Source organism: Mobula birostris, chromosome 16 (assembly GCF_030028105.1).
Source record: "Mobula birostris isolate sMobBir1 chromosome 16, sMobBir1.hap1, whole genome shotgun sequence".
Classification (NCBI taxonomy): domain Eukaryota; kingdom Metazoa; phylum Chordata; class Chondrichthyes; order Myliobatiformes; family Myliobatidae; genus Mobula; species Mobula birostris.
The window spans coordinates 71776322-71792370 of NC_092385.1; the positions used below are offsets into that span (position 1 = coordinate 71776322).

Consider the following 16049-nt stretch of genomic DNA (forward strand, 5'->3'; position numbering starts at 1 on the left):
GTGGTGGAGGTGGATATAATAGGGTTTTTTAAGAGACTCCTGGATAGGTAAATGGAGCTTAGAAAAATAGAGGGCTATGGGTAACCCTAGGTAATTTCTAAAGTAAGTACATGTTCGGCACAGCTTTGTGGGTCGAAGGGCCTGTATTCTGCCGTAGGTTTTCTATGTTTCTGTGTTATGTATGCCCTAGACTCACTTTATGGATATATAAACAATCAATTATAGAAGATATCTTTATTTATATTTATCGTGTTTTTCAAATTATTTTTGTGTTTTTTGTGTTGAATCAGATCTATAGTAACAATTACTTTGTTTTCTTTACATTTGTCTGCAGGAAATTGCATTAAATAATCTAGAATCTTGAATTTATTAAAATTCTTTCCCAACAGTAACATTGTCACAGCGAGCAGTGAGATCTAATGCATAATTTTACTCGTCAGTCTAACTGAAACCCACTGATGAAGGTTCCCATATAGTAAATAAAGGGAAATTCACTCCCCTGACAGGAGCATAGTGAAAAAAAGACAGTTTGAGGTCATTGCAAAAAGCACAGTGGAGCTGTGATTATTTTTTTAATGCTGCAAATTGATCGGATTTCTATTGTGCCACTGGTGTAGCGAGTTTTAATGCTAACTCAATGCCCCTCAGTTTCAAGGCTGTGTCCTCTAATTCTGGATACCCCCACTATAGGAAACATCCTGTCCATATCTAGCTTATCTCGTCCTTTTAACATTCAGTAGGTTTCAAAGAGATCTCCACACATTTTTTCTAAATTTCACTGAGTACAGGTCCAAAGCTGCCAAATGCTCCTCATATGTTAACCCCTTCCTTCCCAGAATCATCCTCCTGAACCTCCTCTGGACTCTCTCCAATGACAATACATCCTTTCTGAATGAGATAAGGGGCCCAAAACTGTTAACAATACTCTAAGCAACACACATAAAAGTTGCTGGTGAATGCAGCAGGCCAGGCAGCATCTCTAGGAAGAGGTACAGTTCACGTTTCGAGTATTGTTTCGTCAGGACAATACTCTAAGTGTGGCCTGACTAATGTCTTGTAAAGCTTCAGCATTATCTCCTTGCTTTTATTTTCTATTCCCCTTGAAAGAAATGTTAACATTGTATTTGCCTTCTTTACCACAGACTGAACCTGCGAATTAACTTTCTGAGAATCTTGCATAAGAACTCCTAAATCCCTTTGCACCTCTGATGTTTTAATTTTCTCCCCATTTAGATAATAGTCTGCACTATTGTTCCTTTTATCAAAATGCATTATCGTGCATTTCTCAACTCTGTACCTCCCTCCTCTTTCTTGATTTCTCTGTCTCTATCTCTGGAGGCAGTTTATCTACTAATGTCTATTATAAACCCACTGACTCTCACGGCAACTGGATTAGAGCTTTTCCCACCCTGTTACTTGCAAAAACACCATTCCTTCTCTCAGTTCCTCCATCTCCACCACATCTGCTCTCAGGATGAGGCTTTTCATTCCAGAATGAAGGAGATATCCTTCTTTTTCAAAGAAAGGGGCTCCCTTCCTCCACCATCAACGCTGCTGTCAACCGTATCTCTTCCTTTTCATACATGTCTGCTCTCATCCCATCCTCTTGCCACTCTATCAGGAGTAGAGTTCCTCTTGTCCTCACCTACCACCCATCTGCCTCCACGTCCAGCAAATAATTGTTTGCAACTTTCACCCTCTCCAATGGGATAGAAACATAGAACATAGAATAGTACAGCACAGTACAGGCCCTTCGGCCCACAATGTTGTGCCGACCCTTAAACACTAACTCCCATTATAACCCCCCACCTTAAATTCCTCCATATACCTGTCTAGTAGTCTCTTAAACTTCACGAGTGTATCTGCCTCCACCACTGACTCAGGCAGTGCATTCCACGCACCAACCACTCTCTGAGTAAAAAACCTTCCTCTAATATCCCCCTTGAACTTCCCACCCCTTACCCTAAAGCCATGTCCTCTTGTATTGAGCAGTGGTGCCCTGGGGAAGAGGCGCTGGCTATCCACTCTATCTATTCCTCTTATTATCTTGTACACCTCTATCATGTCTCCTCTCATCCTCCTTCTCTCCAAAGAGTAAAGCCCTAGCTCCCTTAATCTCTGATCATAATGCATACTTTCTAAACTAGGCAGCATCCTGGTAAATCTCCTCTGTACCCTTTCCAATGCTTCCACATCCTTCCTATAGTGAGGTGACCAGAACTGGACACAGTACTCCAAGTGTGGCCTAACCAGAGTTTTACAGAGCTGCATCATTACCCCGCGACTCTTAAACTCTATCCCTCAACTTATGAAAGCCAACACCACATACCTATCTACCTGTGAGGCAATTTTCAGGGATCTATGGACATGTACCCCCAGATCTCTCTGCTCCTCCACACTACCAAGTATCCTGCCATTTACTTTGTACTCTGCCTTGGAGTTTGTCTTTCCAAAGTGTATCACGACCTACTTCTGCATCCTATCAATGTCTCTCTGCAATCTCTGACAATCCTCTACACTATCTACAACACCACCAACCTTTGTGTCATCTGCAAATTTACCAACCCACCCTCCTACCCCCACATCCAGGTCGTTAATAAAAATCACGAAAAGCATAGGTCCCAGAACCGATCCTTGTGGGTCACCATTAGTCACAACCCTCCAATCAGAATGTACTCCCTCCACCACGACCTTCTGCTTTCTGCAGGCGAGCCAATTCTGAATCCACCTGGCCAAATTTCCCTGGATCCCATGTCTTCTGACTTTCTGAATAAGCCTACCATGTGGAACCTTGTCAAATGCATTCCTAAAATCCATATAGATCACATCCACTACACTACCCTCATCTATATGCCTGGTCACCTCCTCAAAGAACTCTATCAGGCTTGTGAGACACCATCTGCCCTTCACAAAGCCATGCTGACTGTCCCTGATCAGACCATGATTCTCTAAATGCCCATAGATCCTACCTCTAAGAATCTTTTCCAACAGCTTTCACACCACAGGCGTAAGGATCACTGGTCTATAATTGCCTGGACTATCCCTATTACCTTTTTTGAACAAGGGGACAACATTCACCTCCCTCCAATCCTCCGGTACCATTCCTGTGGACAACGAGGACATGAAGATCCTTGCCAGAGGCTCAGCAATCTCTTCCCTTGCCTCGTGGAGCACTTCCCTGCAAAAACATCATCCCAATTCACACCCGCAAGTTCTAGCCTTATCGTCTCATAATTTGCCCTTCCCCAATTCAAAATTTTCCTGCCCTCTCTGATTCTATCCTTTTCCATGATAATGCTAGAGGTCAGGGAGCAGCGGTCACTGTCCCCCAGATGCTCAACTACTGAGAGATCTGTGACCTGACCCGGTTCGTTACCTAAAACTAGATCTAGTATGGCATTCCCCCTCGCTGGCCTGTCAACATATTGTGACAGGAATCCATCCTGGACACACTTAACAAACTCTGCCCCATCTAAACCATTGGAACTAATCAGCTGCCAATCAATATTAAGGACGGTTAAAGTCACCCATGATAACAACCCTGTTATTTTTGCATCCTTCCAAAATCTGCCTCCCAATCTGCTCCTCGGTATCTCTGCTGCTACCAGGGGGCCTATAGAATACTCACAATAGAGTAACTGCTCCCTTCTTGTTCCTGACTTCCACCCATACTGACTCAAAAGAGGATCCTGCTGCATTATCCACCCTTTCTGTAGCTGTAATATTATCCCTGACCAGTAATGTCACCCCTCCTCCCCTCCCCACCTCCCCCCCCCCCAATCGCTTTTAAAGCACTGAAATCCAGGAATGTTGAGAATCCTTTCCTGCCCTGGTGCCAGCCAAGTCTCTGTAATGGCCACTACATCATAATTCCATGTATGTATCCAAGCTCTCAGTTCATCACCTTTGTTCCTGATGCTTCTTGCATTGAAGTACACGCACTTTATCCCTTCTACCTTACTACCTTTACACCCTTTATTCTGCTTCTCTTTCCTCAAAGCCTCTTTATATGTTAGATCTGGCTTTACTCCATGCACTATACTTGCAGTTCTTGCATGAACCTTTATCTTCCTCCACCTCACTACCTGCTCTAACACTCTGGTTCCCCTCTCCCTGCAAATCTAGTTTAAACCCCCTGGAGCAGCACTAGCAAACCTTCCCACAAGGATGTTAGTCCCCCTCCAGTTCAGTTGCATCCCGTCCCGTCAGAACAGGTCCCACCTTCCCTGGAACAAGGCCCAATTGTCCAGAAAGATGAAGCCCTCCCTCCTGCACCAACTCCTTAGCCACGTATTTAGCTGCATTATCTTCCTATTTCTAGCCTCACTAGCACGTGGCACAGGTAGCAATCCTGAGATTGCAACCCTGGAGGTCCTGTCCTTCAACTTGCACCTAACTCCCTAAACTCTCTTTGCAGGACCTCCTCCTCCTTCTTATCCACGTCATTGGTCCCTACATGGACCACAACATCTGGCTGCTCACCCTCCCTCCTGAGAATACCGAGAACTTGATCAGAGATATTGCGGACCCTGGCACCAGGGAGGCAACAGACCATCCGGGATTTTCGATCACTCCCACAGAACTTCCTATCTGTCCCCCTAACTATCGAATCCCCTATCACTACTGCTCTCCTCTTTTCCCTCCTTCCCTTCTGAGCTGAGGGTCCAGTCTCAATGCCAGAGACACGACCACTGCAACTTGTCCCTGGTAGGTCGTCCCCACCAACAGTATCCAAAACAGTATACTTACTATTGATGAGAACGGCCACAGGGGTGCTCTGCTCATTCTGTCTATTCCCCTTCCCTCTCCTGACAGTCACCCAGTTACCTGTCTCCTGACTCTTAGGAGTGACTATCTCCCTGTAACTCCCATTTATTTCTGCCTCTGCCTCTGCCTCCCGAATGATCCGAAGTTCATCCAGCTCTGGTTCCCTAACTCGGTTTGTCAGGAGCTGCAGCTGGATGCACCTTTTACAGGTGTAGTCATCAGGAACAATTGTGCTCACCCTAACTTCGCACATACTGCAAACGGAGCACTCGACTGCCCTAACTTCTGCATCCATTACCTACTTCTAAGTTAATTAGGTTAATTAAAGGAGCTTACCCGGCCTCACCTCACTAGGAACAAGCTCATCCTCAGCCTCTGCTTGCTGAAGCCTCTCGAGCCAAAGCCATCCTACTCTGTCTCCCACTACTACATCCCCCGCTCCATTAATCTGCTCGCTTTTTAAACTCTCCTGCTGTCTCACAGGCCGACTTTCATGCGATACCACCACCAAGCACATCTTTCCCTACCTCTCCATCCCAAACTTTCTGCTTTCCGCAGGGATAACTCCCCACACAACTCCCTTGTCCATTCATCCCCTCCCCCTCCCCACTGATCTCCCTCCTGGCACTTAACCTTGCAAGCAGAACAAGTGCTACACCTCCTCCCTCTCTACCACTCAGGGCCACAAACAGTCCTTTCTGTGAGTCTGTTGGAGTCATATACTGTGTCTGATGCTCCTGGTGTGGCCTCCTGTATATCGGTGAGATCGGACGTAGATTGGGAGACTGCTTCTCCAAGTACCTATGCTCCATCTGCCAGAGAAAGCAGGATCTCCCAGTGGCCACTCATTTTAATTCCACTCTGGTATGTCTATGCATGGTCTCTTCTACTGTCGCGATGAGGCCGCACTCAGGTTGGAGGAACAACACTTTATATTCCATCTGGGTAGCCTCCAACCTGATGACATGAACATCAATTTCCCGAACTTCCATTAAGGCCCCCCCCACCACCCTCTCCTTTACCAGTCTCCATCCCCTTTTGCCTCTCTCACCATATCTCCTTGAGTGCCCATCGCCTCCCTATGGTGCTCCTCCTCCCCGTTTTGCTTTCTTCCATGGCCTTCTGTCCTCTCCTATTAGATCCCCCTTCACCAGCCCTGTATCTCTTTCACCATTCAAATTCCCAGCCCTTCCCCTCCCAGTTTCACCTATCACCTTGTGTTTCTCCCTTGTCACGTACCCCGTGACGGGTTAAAGAGTCAGCAGAAATAGAAAACACTTTGAGGACTGGTATTGCTATTAACTAATACTATTTATTAGTAATTACGCAATACAGTAATATAAATTCAGGTATATCAAACAGGTTAGCAAAGATTATATGTATATAAGTATGGAAATATAGAAACCAAACTTCTTCAAGCCTAGGGGTAAATAGATACAGTCTTACGGTGATGAGTAAAGTTCAGTTCAGTCCGTGGTACTTAGTTAAGTAGTGATGGAGAGAGAGAGAGATGTTTAGTTCTTCAGGTGAGCTGATGCTGTCGATCTTCCCGTTGTCCTCTGAAATCCTTTAGAAGTCACCGAATGTGACCACAACAAGGGGACTGTTTTCTATGACAAAGCTATCAACCCAGGCGAGGGCTGGACACTCTGATAACTTCCCACCGGTCACACCTTTTCCACACTGCGAGAGCCACTGATCGGATCCTCTGATCGATCCTCTAAAACCCCACCTTTCTGTGGGCACAACAAAGCTCATCCAGTGTCCAAGATCATGTGTCCATGTGTCTACCAGCTGACCTTCTATTTATCTCACCACGCTGAACACCAGCTGTCCAAGTAGCTCCTCCCTTCTCTCTCTGTAAGAACACAGAAGCTGGCGGTGTCCTTGCAAAAGTGTAAACATGCTGCAGAGAAACCATAACACCATCTCAAAGCAGCCTTTGCCTCTCTCTCTAATAACAAGGTGTTTGTGTTGTACAGCTCTCGCTCTCTCTTTTTAAAAGCACAGTTCATAGGGATAATTCAGGATCCCGTCACACCCTCCCCTCCCACCTTTTAAATTCAGTCTTGTCTTCTTTTTCTCCAGTCCTGCTGAAGGGTCTCAGCACAAAATGTTGACCGTACTTTTTTCCATAGATGCTGTGCATGTGTTGCTTGGATTCCCAGCATCTGCAGATTTTCTCTTATTTGTGACTATATTTCATCCGCTACTTTTTTGCCCATTCTTCCAATTTGTCTATGTCCTGCAGAAATTGCATTGCTTCCTCAGCAATACTACCCCTCCACCTATCTTTGTTTCATCCACAAACGTTGCCACAGAACCATCAATTGCGCTATTTAAATCATTGACAAATAATGTGAAAAGCAGCAGTCCCAATACTGACCCTTGAGGAACAGCACTAGTTACTGGCACCCAGCCAGAAAAGGCACCTTTTGTTCCCACTAGCTTCCTCCTGCCTGTCACCCATTCCTCTATCCATGCCAGTATCTTTCCTGTAACATCATAGGATTTTATCTTGTTAAGCAGCGTCATGTGAGGCACCTTATCAAATGCCTTCTGAAAATCTAATGATATGACATTCACTCCCTCTCCCTTGTTATTTCCTCAAAGAATTTTAACAGATTGATTAGGCAGGATTTCCCTTTACAGAAATCATGCTGACTTTGATGTATTTTATCATTAGTCTCCAAGTACCCCACAATCTCACTTTAATAATGGGCTCCAACACTTTCCTAATCTCTGAGGTTAGACTAACTGGCCTATAATTTCCTTACTTTTGCCTTCCTCCCTTCTTAAAGAGTGAAGTGGTATTTGCAATTTTCCAGTCCTCTGGGACTATGCCAGAATCAAATGATTCTTGAAAGATCATGATCAATGCATCCATTATCTCTTCAGCAACCTCTCTCAGGACTCTGGGATGTGGTTCATCTGGTCCAGGTGACCTATCCACCTTTAGACCTTTGAGATGGCCTAGCACTTTTTCCTTTGTAATAGCAATGGCACTCACTCCTGCCCCCTGACACTCAGGGACCTCCGGCATGCAGCAAGTGTCTTCCACAGTTAAGACTGAAGCAGAGTACTTATTAAATTCATCTTCCATTTCTTTGTCCTCCATTACTACTTCACCAGCATCATTTTCCAGTGGTCCAATATCAACTCTTGCCTCCCTTTTATTTTTTATATAACTGATAAAACTTTTAGTATCCTGCTTTATATTATCAGCTAGTTTTCCCTCATATTTCATCTTTTCCAATGTTATAGTTTTTTTAGTTGCGTTTTGTTGGATTTTAAAAGCTTCCCAACCATCCAACTTCCCACTCACTTTTGCTACCTAATATGCCCTTTCTTTGGCTTTTATGCAATCTTCAACTTCCCTTGTCAGTCACAGTTGCCTAACCCTGCCATTTGAGAACTTCTTCTTCTGTGGGACATATCTATCCTGCACCTTGTGAACTATTCCCAGAAACTTCAACTACTTCTCTTTCCCACCAGTATCCTCATCCAATCCACCTGGGCAAGCTGCACTCTCATGCCTCTGCAATTCCCTTTATTCCATTGTGATACTGATACATGTGACTTATGATTCTCCCTCTCAAACTGCAGTATGAATTCAATCATATTATGATTACTGCCTCCTAAGTGTTCTTTTACGTTAAGCCAACTAATAAAATCTGGTTTATTACACAACACCCAATCTAAGATAACCTTTCTCTTTGAAAGCTCAAACACAAACTGCTCTAAAAAGCCATCTCATAGGCATTCAACAAATTATTCCCTCTTTTGCTATCCAACACCAACTTGGTTTTCCCAAACCTCTTGTATTTTGAAGTCCTCCATTGCAATTGTGACAATACCCTTATTACATGCCCTTTCCAGCTCCCTTTGCAATCTCAACCCCACATCTTGGCCACTATTTGGAGGCCTATATATGATCCCATAATGGTTTTTTTACCCTTGCAGTTTCTTAATTCCTCCCACAAAGATTCAACATTCTCTGACCCTATGTCACCTCTTTCTAAATATGTAATTCCATATCTTACCAATAGAGGCATGTAACCTCCTGTGCCTTCCTGCCTCTCCTTGCGATATAAGATTTATTCTTTAATGTTAAGTTCCTAACTATGGCCTTCTTTCAGCCACGACTCAGAGATGCCCATAATGTCATACCAACCAATCTGTAATTGTACCACGAGTTCATCGACATTATTCTGAATGCTACATGTATTTAAATACAGCACCTTCAGTTCTGCAATCTTCACTCTTATGAACTCAATTCTCCAGAATTCAATGATGTAGTGGTTGGTAGGTTAATAGGTCATTGTAAGTTGTCTCATGATTAGGCTAGGGTTACATTGGGGGTTGCTGGGTGGTGTGGGTCGAAGGTATGGAGGGGTCCACTCCACAATGTAACAATACATAAATAAATAAAAGCTATTAAATATTGATCCGACTGTAAGCAGTTTTCTTAGAAAGGATTTGCTGGCATTAGAAAGCATCCAGAGGAGGTTCACAAGAATTATTCCAGGAATAAAAGGGTTAACATATGAAGATCACTTGATTGCCCTGTTCTGTACTCACTGGACTTTAGAAGAAAGGGGGTGGGGTAGATCTCATTGATGTGGAGACTATGTTTGCAATAGTGGGAGAATCCAGCACCAGGGGGCACAATTTCAAAATAGGACATCCCTTTGGAACAGAAATAAGGAGGAGTTTCTTTAGCCTGAAGGTGATGAATCTGTGGAATTCATTGCTGGAGCAGCTGTAGAGGCCAAGTCAATGAGTACATTTAAAGTGGATGTTTATATGTTCTTTATTAGTTGAGGCATCAAAGATTATGGGGAGAAGGCAGGAGAATGGAGTTGAGAAGAAAACTTGAATGGCAGAGCAGTCTTAATGGCCCAAGTGGCCTAATTCTGCTCAGTGTTGTAGCGTGGATGAAGTCACCGGAGAGACAGTCACTGGTAGATACAAAGCAGCTTCTTTATTCGACACAACAAGGTACAGCAGGCATCTTACGTACAGAGACGCTTTCCGCAGAAAGCTCTGCTAGCTCAATATGGGCTCGATATTTATACGCTAAGCACAAAGGCAATCGCTACTTAAAAAGTGATAGACAATACTTAGACGATGCTTCCTTTTGAAGCTACATACAAACATCACACCTTCAGATTTCATCCTTTCCTTCCAAGGCCAACATGTCTGGGTTGGTATCCACAGCCTTTAGTTCAATCCAATCTACAATATATTTATTTGGCATTTTACGTGCTAATGTAGAAGACAATTAATATTTATAATGTATAGATAATACTGTCTTTGAAACGACAGCATCTCGTCAAACTATGGTGCCAGAAGCGTCTGGTATTCACACCTTTTAGGAAGCCCATTGTGGTGGATTCAATCCACAGTCCTTTGTCAAACAGTTAAAATAGAAGTCTGGTGGCCAAAGTCATTTAAGTGTAAACAAATCATCTACCCCAAAGAATCCACTCTAACACTCAGAATAGTTTATTCAGCCAAGAACATCTGTGCAAGGCTTGGTGTGACCATCATTTGCATTTTACTGCACTTGTAAATGCAATTTCTGTTTTTCCTTCCTTTACCAAAAAAAGCCAAAGTTAAAATTTCGAGACACCAATAAATCAGTCAGCACTTTATTAGATCCACCTGTACTCCTGCTCGTTAATGAAAATATCTTATCAGTCAATCATGTGGCAGCAACTGAATGCGTAAAAGCACACAGACATGGTCAAGAGGTTCAGTTGTTGTTCAGACCAAACATCAGACTGGGATAGAAATGTGATCTAAGTGACTTTGACTGGAATTAGACGGGGTGGTTTGAGTATCTCAGAAATTGCTGATCTCCCAGGATTTTCATGCACACCAGTCTCTCGAATTTGTAGAGAATGGTGCAAAAGACAGAAAACATCCAGTGAGTGACAGTTCTGTGAGTGAAAATACCTTGTTAATGAGCAGACTGGTTTAAGCTGACAGGAATGTGACAGTAACTCACGCGACACGACAATGGGTGCAGAAGAACATCTCAAGAAGAACACACATGTTGAACCTTGAAGTGGATGGACGACAGCAGCAGAAGAGAATGAACGTACACTTAGCGGACACTTTATTAGGTGCAGGAGATACCTAATTAAGCAGCACCAGAGTGCAAAATGAGAGGAAAGAAAAAAAGGCCTAGAAATGCAGGTTCACTGATCTATAGAGGGATTTAATCCATCTGTGGATGTTTTAATGCAGACTCTGGGTATATCAAAGGTCGCCAATTACAATTTTAACTTGAAACAATAATAAATTAAGATCTGCAAACGGATTTTTTGTGGCTTTTGCTAGAACGTGTTTCTTTTTGTCCTTGACAGACGAAGCCGAAGACAAGATGTACGGCATGGCAATCCAATCCGACAATGCCGAGGTTACAATTCTAATGGTAAGTGTTGAGACCTTTCTGCGAAGTAAGCATTGTTTCGGCTGTTAGTGAGAGCAAAAGGTGAATGAGAGGAATGCATGTAACCTGGAGAGTTGATTAGGTCCCAGAAGACGACTACCTGCTACATTGAGACACTAGTGACATCAAGTGCTGGAACCAGTAATATAGCACCTTTAACACGAGGAAATATTACCCACTTAAAGGTAATGTACAGGTAGGATTCGAGCATGCTAGTAGATTTAAAGATGTGCACATTTTCATCTCAAATTCAAGTTCAAGTTTATTGTCAATCGACCAGACACATGTGTAGAGCTAAGTGAAACAGTGTTCCTCTGGGCCACAGTCTCACACAGCACCTATAGTAATGATCAGCAGGTACAGTCACAAAATAACATTAACACAAGGCCCTGACTGGTCTGGTCTGAAGGTCGACAGATTAACGTAAACATGCACCTCACACCTTATGTATGACAGTATAATGTAACTGACTCAATTATAATAAAAGCAGTCATATAAGTATGTGAAACAGCAGTAATAAAAGATGACCAGTGCAGGATGAGTGTGTCTGTGGGCGTGGGAGGGCATTCAGACAGGGTGTACACGTGTACTGGGGTGGCAGCAGGGAGTTAAACAGTCCGACAGTCTGAGGGAAGAAGCTGTTCCTCAGCCCTACAGTTCTGGTTCTTGTGCTGTGATACCTCCGGATGGCAGGTGGTCACAGAGATTGTGGGAGGGATGGGTGGGGTCTTTGACAATGCTGGATGCATTGAGCTTCTATCTCTGAACTGTGCAGGGAATCTGCCAATTGTCCACAATTCGCTCCATTTGAAAAGCCTTAAAATCAGTAGATAGTCCCACAATAATGACTGGTGAGATTTTTTTTAGCTGGGAGGCTGTTGCAGGTGAGATTCCACAGGACTAAGCTATCCTGCTCAACCGCATTCTCCTGCCTTCTCCCCATACACTTTGACACCCTGACTAATCCAGAACATTGATTAGTAAGGTGGAATAGAAAAGCAGACTCAAAGTCAATTTATTATCAAACTACATACATGTCACCAGATACAACCCTGAAATTCTTGGGGGCATTCATAGTAGATACAAAGAAAAATAATAGAATCAATGAAAAAAACACACACAATATGGCAAACAACCAATGTGTAAACAACAACAAACTGTGCAAATACAAAATTATAATAATTTAAAAAACGCAATAAATATTAAGAACGTGAAATGAAGAGTCCTTGAAAGTAAGTCTAAAGGTTGTGGGAACAGTTCAGTGACGGAGTGAGTGAAATTGAGTAAAGTTATCCCCTCTGGTTCAAGGGCCTGCTGTTCAAGTGGTAGTAATGGTTCCTGGCCCTGCTGATATGAGTCCTGAGGCTCCTGTACCTCCTTCCTGATGGCAGCAATGAGAAGAGAGCATGGCCTGGGTGGGAAGAGTCCTCGGTGATGGATGCTACTTTCCTGCAACAATGCTCCTTGTAGATGTGCTCAATGGTGGAGGGGGCTTTACAAATGATGGATTGGGCTATGTCCACTACTTTATGTTGGCTTTTCTGTTCAAGGGCATTGGTGTTTCTATACCAGACTGTGTTTCAACAAGTCAGTATACTTTCCACTGCACATCTATAGAAGTCTGCCAAAGCTTTAGATGACATCCCAAAACTTCACAAACTTCTAAGAAAGTAGAGGCACTGCCATGCTTTCTTCATAATGGCATGTACATGCTGAGCCCAAGGTAGATCTTCTGAAATGAAGCACCAAGGAATTTAAAGTTGCTGACCCTCTCCACCTCTGATCACCTAATAAGGACTGGATCATGGACCTCTGGTTTCCTCCTCCTGTAGTCAATAATTAGCTCCTTGGTCTTGCTGACTTTGAGAGGTTGTTGTTGTGACACCACTCAGACAAATTTTCAACCTCCCTCCGATATGCTGATTTGTCACCACCTTTGATTCGGCCTGTGTCTGTAGTGTCATCAGCAAACTTAAATATGGCATTGGAGCTGTGCTTAGCCTCACAGTCATAAGTATAAAGCGAATAGAGCAGGGAGCTAAATACACAGCCTTGTGGTTCACCTGTGCTGTTGGTGATTGTGGAGGAGATGTTATTGCCAATCCAAAATGACTGAGGTCTACAAGTGAAGAAATCAAGGATCTATTTGCATAAGAAGGTTAGGTCTTGGAGATTACTGATTAGTTTTGAGGGGATGAATGTAGAGCTGCAGTCAATGAAGAGCATCCTGATGTATGCATCTTCGCTGTCCAGCTGTTCCAGGGCTGAGTGAAGAGCCAATGAAATGACATCTGCTGTTGACTTGTTCTGACAGTAGGCAAATTGGAACAGATCCAAGTAGCTTCTCATGCAGGAGTTGATATGTTTCATTACCAACCTCTCAAAGCACTTCACTCAGCGGATGTTAGTGCTCCTAGACGATAGTCACTGAGGCAGGTTAGCATGTTCTTCAGTATAATTGAAGCCAGCTGGTAGCAAGTGGGTACCTGAGACTGCTGAAGCAAGAGGTTAAAGATCTCAGTGAATATTCCAGCCAGTTGATCAGCACAGCTCTTCAGTACTCATTCGGGTACTCAATGGGCTGAATTGTCTGATTCAGCAACAAAATAAGACCATTGTTTTTAAATAATTCTGCCATGTAAAACTTTGTCAAAAAGCTTTGCTAAGATGGATATAGTTATGGATCTTTTTCAAGCTGAAAAGCACAGAGACATGTAGCTATGTATGTTGCATGTTGTGTGTCTACACTATGGAATAGTAGCCATGCGCATTCTAGTGAAGTGGGATGGTATCACTTTGAGTCCTAATATTCTTTCGGTATGTTGACAGCCAACAGGAAAACAGCAGAGACAGAGCAGTATGGTGTGGAAGGGAGCAGCACATTCCTGGAGTGCCAGCCCAAATCTCCCCAAGCCAGCATCAAGTGGGTGCTCCAGCGACATGGGAGTGACCGGAAGAAAGAGGTAAATCTAATAGGTGGTGTGCATAACAGCTGATTCATTGTCATGTTGTGGTGTGACAAGGTTGTCCCCTGTTTCAGCTTTACTGGTTGAAATAGGACAATTACTCTTAGAGTTACGGAGGTTGAAGTTGTTGTTAACATATTGGGTTAACTTGAGGGGGCAGAGGAATGATCACCTGTTAAAAGAGTGTTGGAAGACAAGAAGAGTGTTTTTAGCTTTGGATGGCTGGGTTCTCATCAGGCAAGGAATATGGGTTTACTGGATTATGCAATTTGTCCCACTGGTGCTTTTTCAGTAATCCCACCATGGTTTTTTCCAATGGCTTTAGTTGATTTTAGTTTGTGTGATTCAATGAAATCAAAGGATTCTGATATGCCCAGGAGTCTGTTGGTTCATCAGTATGTTAAGAAAAATTATTGTGACATGTTAACCATTTTTACTGATAGACCTAAAGATACTTTAACGGGGAATGTCGGTATGGGTGTTTTTGTGCCTGAATTACAGGTAACAATAAAGAACTGTCTTACTAACTATTTATCAGCGTATACAGCAGAATTGGTTGCCATCATCTTGGGCTTGCAGTGGGTGGAGGAAATCTGTCTTTGCAAAGTTATAATTTGTTCTGATTCTTTTTCAGTTTTAACTAGTCTTAAAACAGGTCATTCTAGCAGTAGGTCAGATTTACTGCAGGAAGCTCTTCAATCTTTATTTCATATTCATAGTATTGGTCTACATGTCTCTTCTTATGGGTCCCTGCACATAGAGGTGTTGAGGGGAACGAAGGGGTTGATAGTTTGACCAAAAAATTCTGTTAAAAGTTGGATATAGACCTTCCACTTAGCAAATCAGAAGCTAAGGGGTTGTTGGGGCTAAGAATTAGGGGATTGTGGCAACACTTGTGAGATAATGGACACAAGGGGAGACACCCGTACAGAATACATCAAACTGTTGGATTGATGGGAGAAGGGGGTAAGACAAGAAGGGAAGGAATTATATTGACTCATAGAATTGGGCATACTATGCTTAATTATTCCTTATATCTTGATGGAAAACAGCACTTTGGGGTGTGTAGGTGCTGCCATCATTATGGAACAGTTGAACATATTCTTTTACAATGTGAAGCATACAAGGTTGAAAGAAAGCAGATGCAGGCTGCAGTACTAGCTTTGTGGGTTGACATTTTTCATTTTAAAAACTTTACTAGGTTATGGGAGTGACTTTAATTTAATTCACAATATTATCTTTCATTATTTACAATATGTAGGGCTTTTCGGGGTAATTTAGTTTTCATTTGATAAAGAACTAGTAGAAGTTTTATTTCCCAACTCTCTGCACCATGCTCCAGTCCCGTTGGTGGCGGTAATGCACCTATAAGTTGGACTGCCAACTGCCCATTAAAAGTCAGAAGAAGAAGAAGAATTTTATAGAAATAAGCCATTCGTCCCTATTGATCAATGCTCAGCTTCAGCTTTCTCTTCCTTTGACTTATCAACATATCCTTCTCCCTCGTGTGTTTATCAACATTGAATGCCTCTCTGCTTCAACCTTAACCCTAACACCAACTTTCTGTAGTGTGTCCCCTTAGATTAGTCCTCATTAGGTTTATTGGTGATGGTCGACGGTCCTTTTTTCAAGATTCAGGATTTAAGATTGTTTAATGTCATTTCCAATACACAACTGTAAAGGAGAACAAAATAATTGTTATTCCAGATCCAACGCAGTGTAAAAAAGACACAATAAGCATAAAACACAATTTAAAAATACAATAAATATAAATACATAAGATGAACTTGTACAAATATACCGATTATATGTACATAACGTAATGCTAGCTACAGGAATGTCTGTACATAAAGTGA

General features: G+C 42.9%; 1 protein-coding gene across 1 annotated transcript in view; it reads left to right on the forward strand.

Annotated features, from left to right (window-relative positions):
• The window catches only part of sema3fb (sema domain, immunoglobulin domain (Ig), short basic domain, secreted, (semaphorin) 3Fb), a 322410-nt gene that overhangs the window by 293228 nt on the left and 13133 nt on the right, over positions 1-16049 (forward strand). Inside the window, exons 16-17 of the mRNA XM_072280824.1 lie at positions 11142-11209; positions 14057-14190. Coding sequence (XP_072136925.1) covers positions 11142-11209; positions 14057-14190 — 202 coding nt within the window. The remainder of the gene's footprint in view (positions 1-11141; positions 11210-14056; positions 14191-16049) is intronic.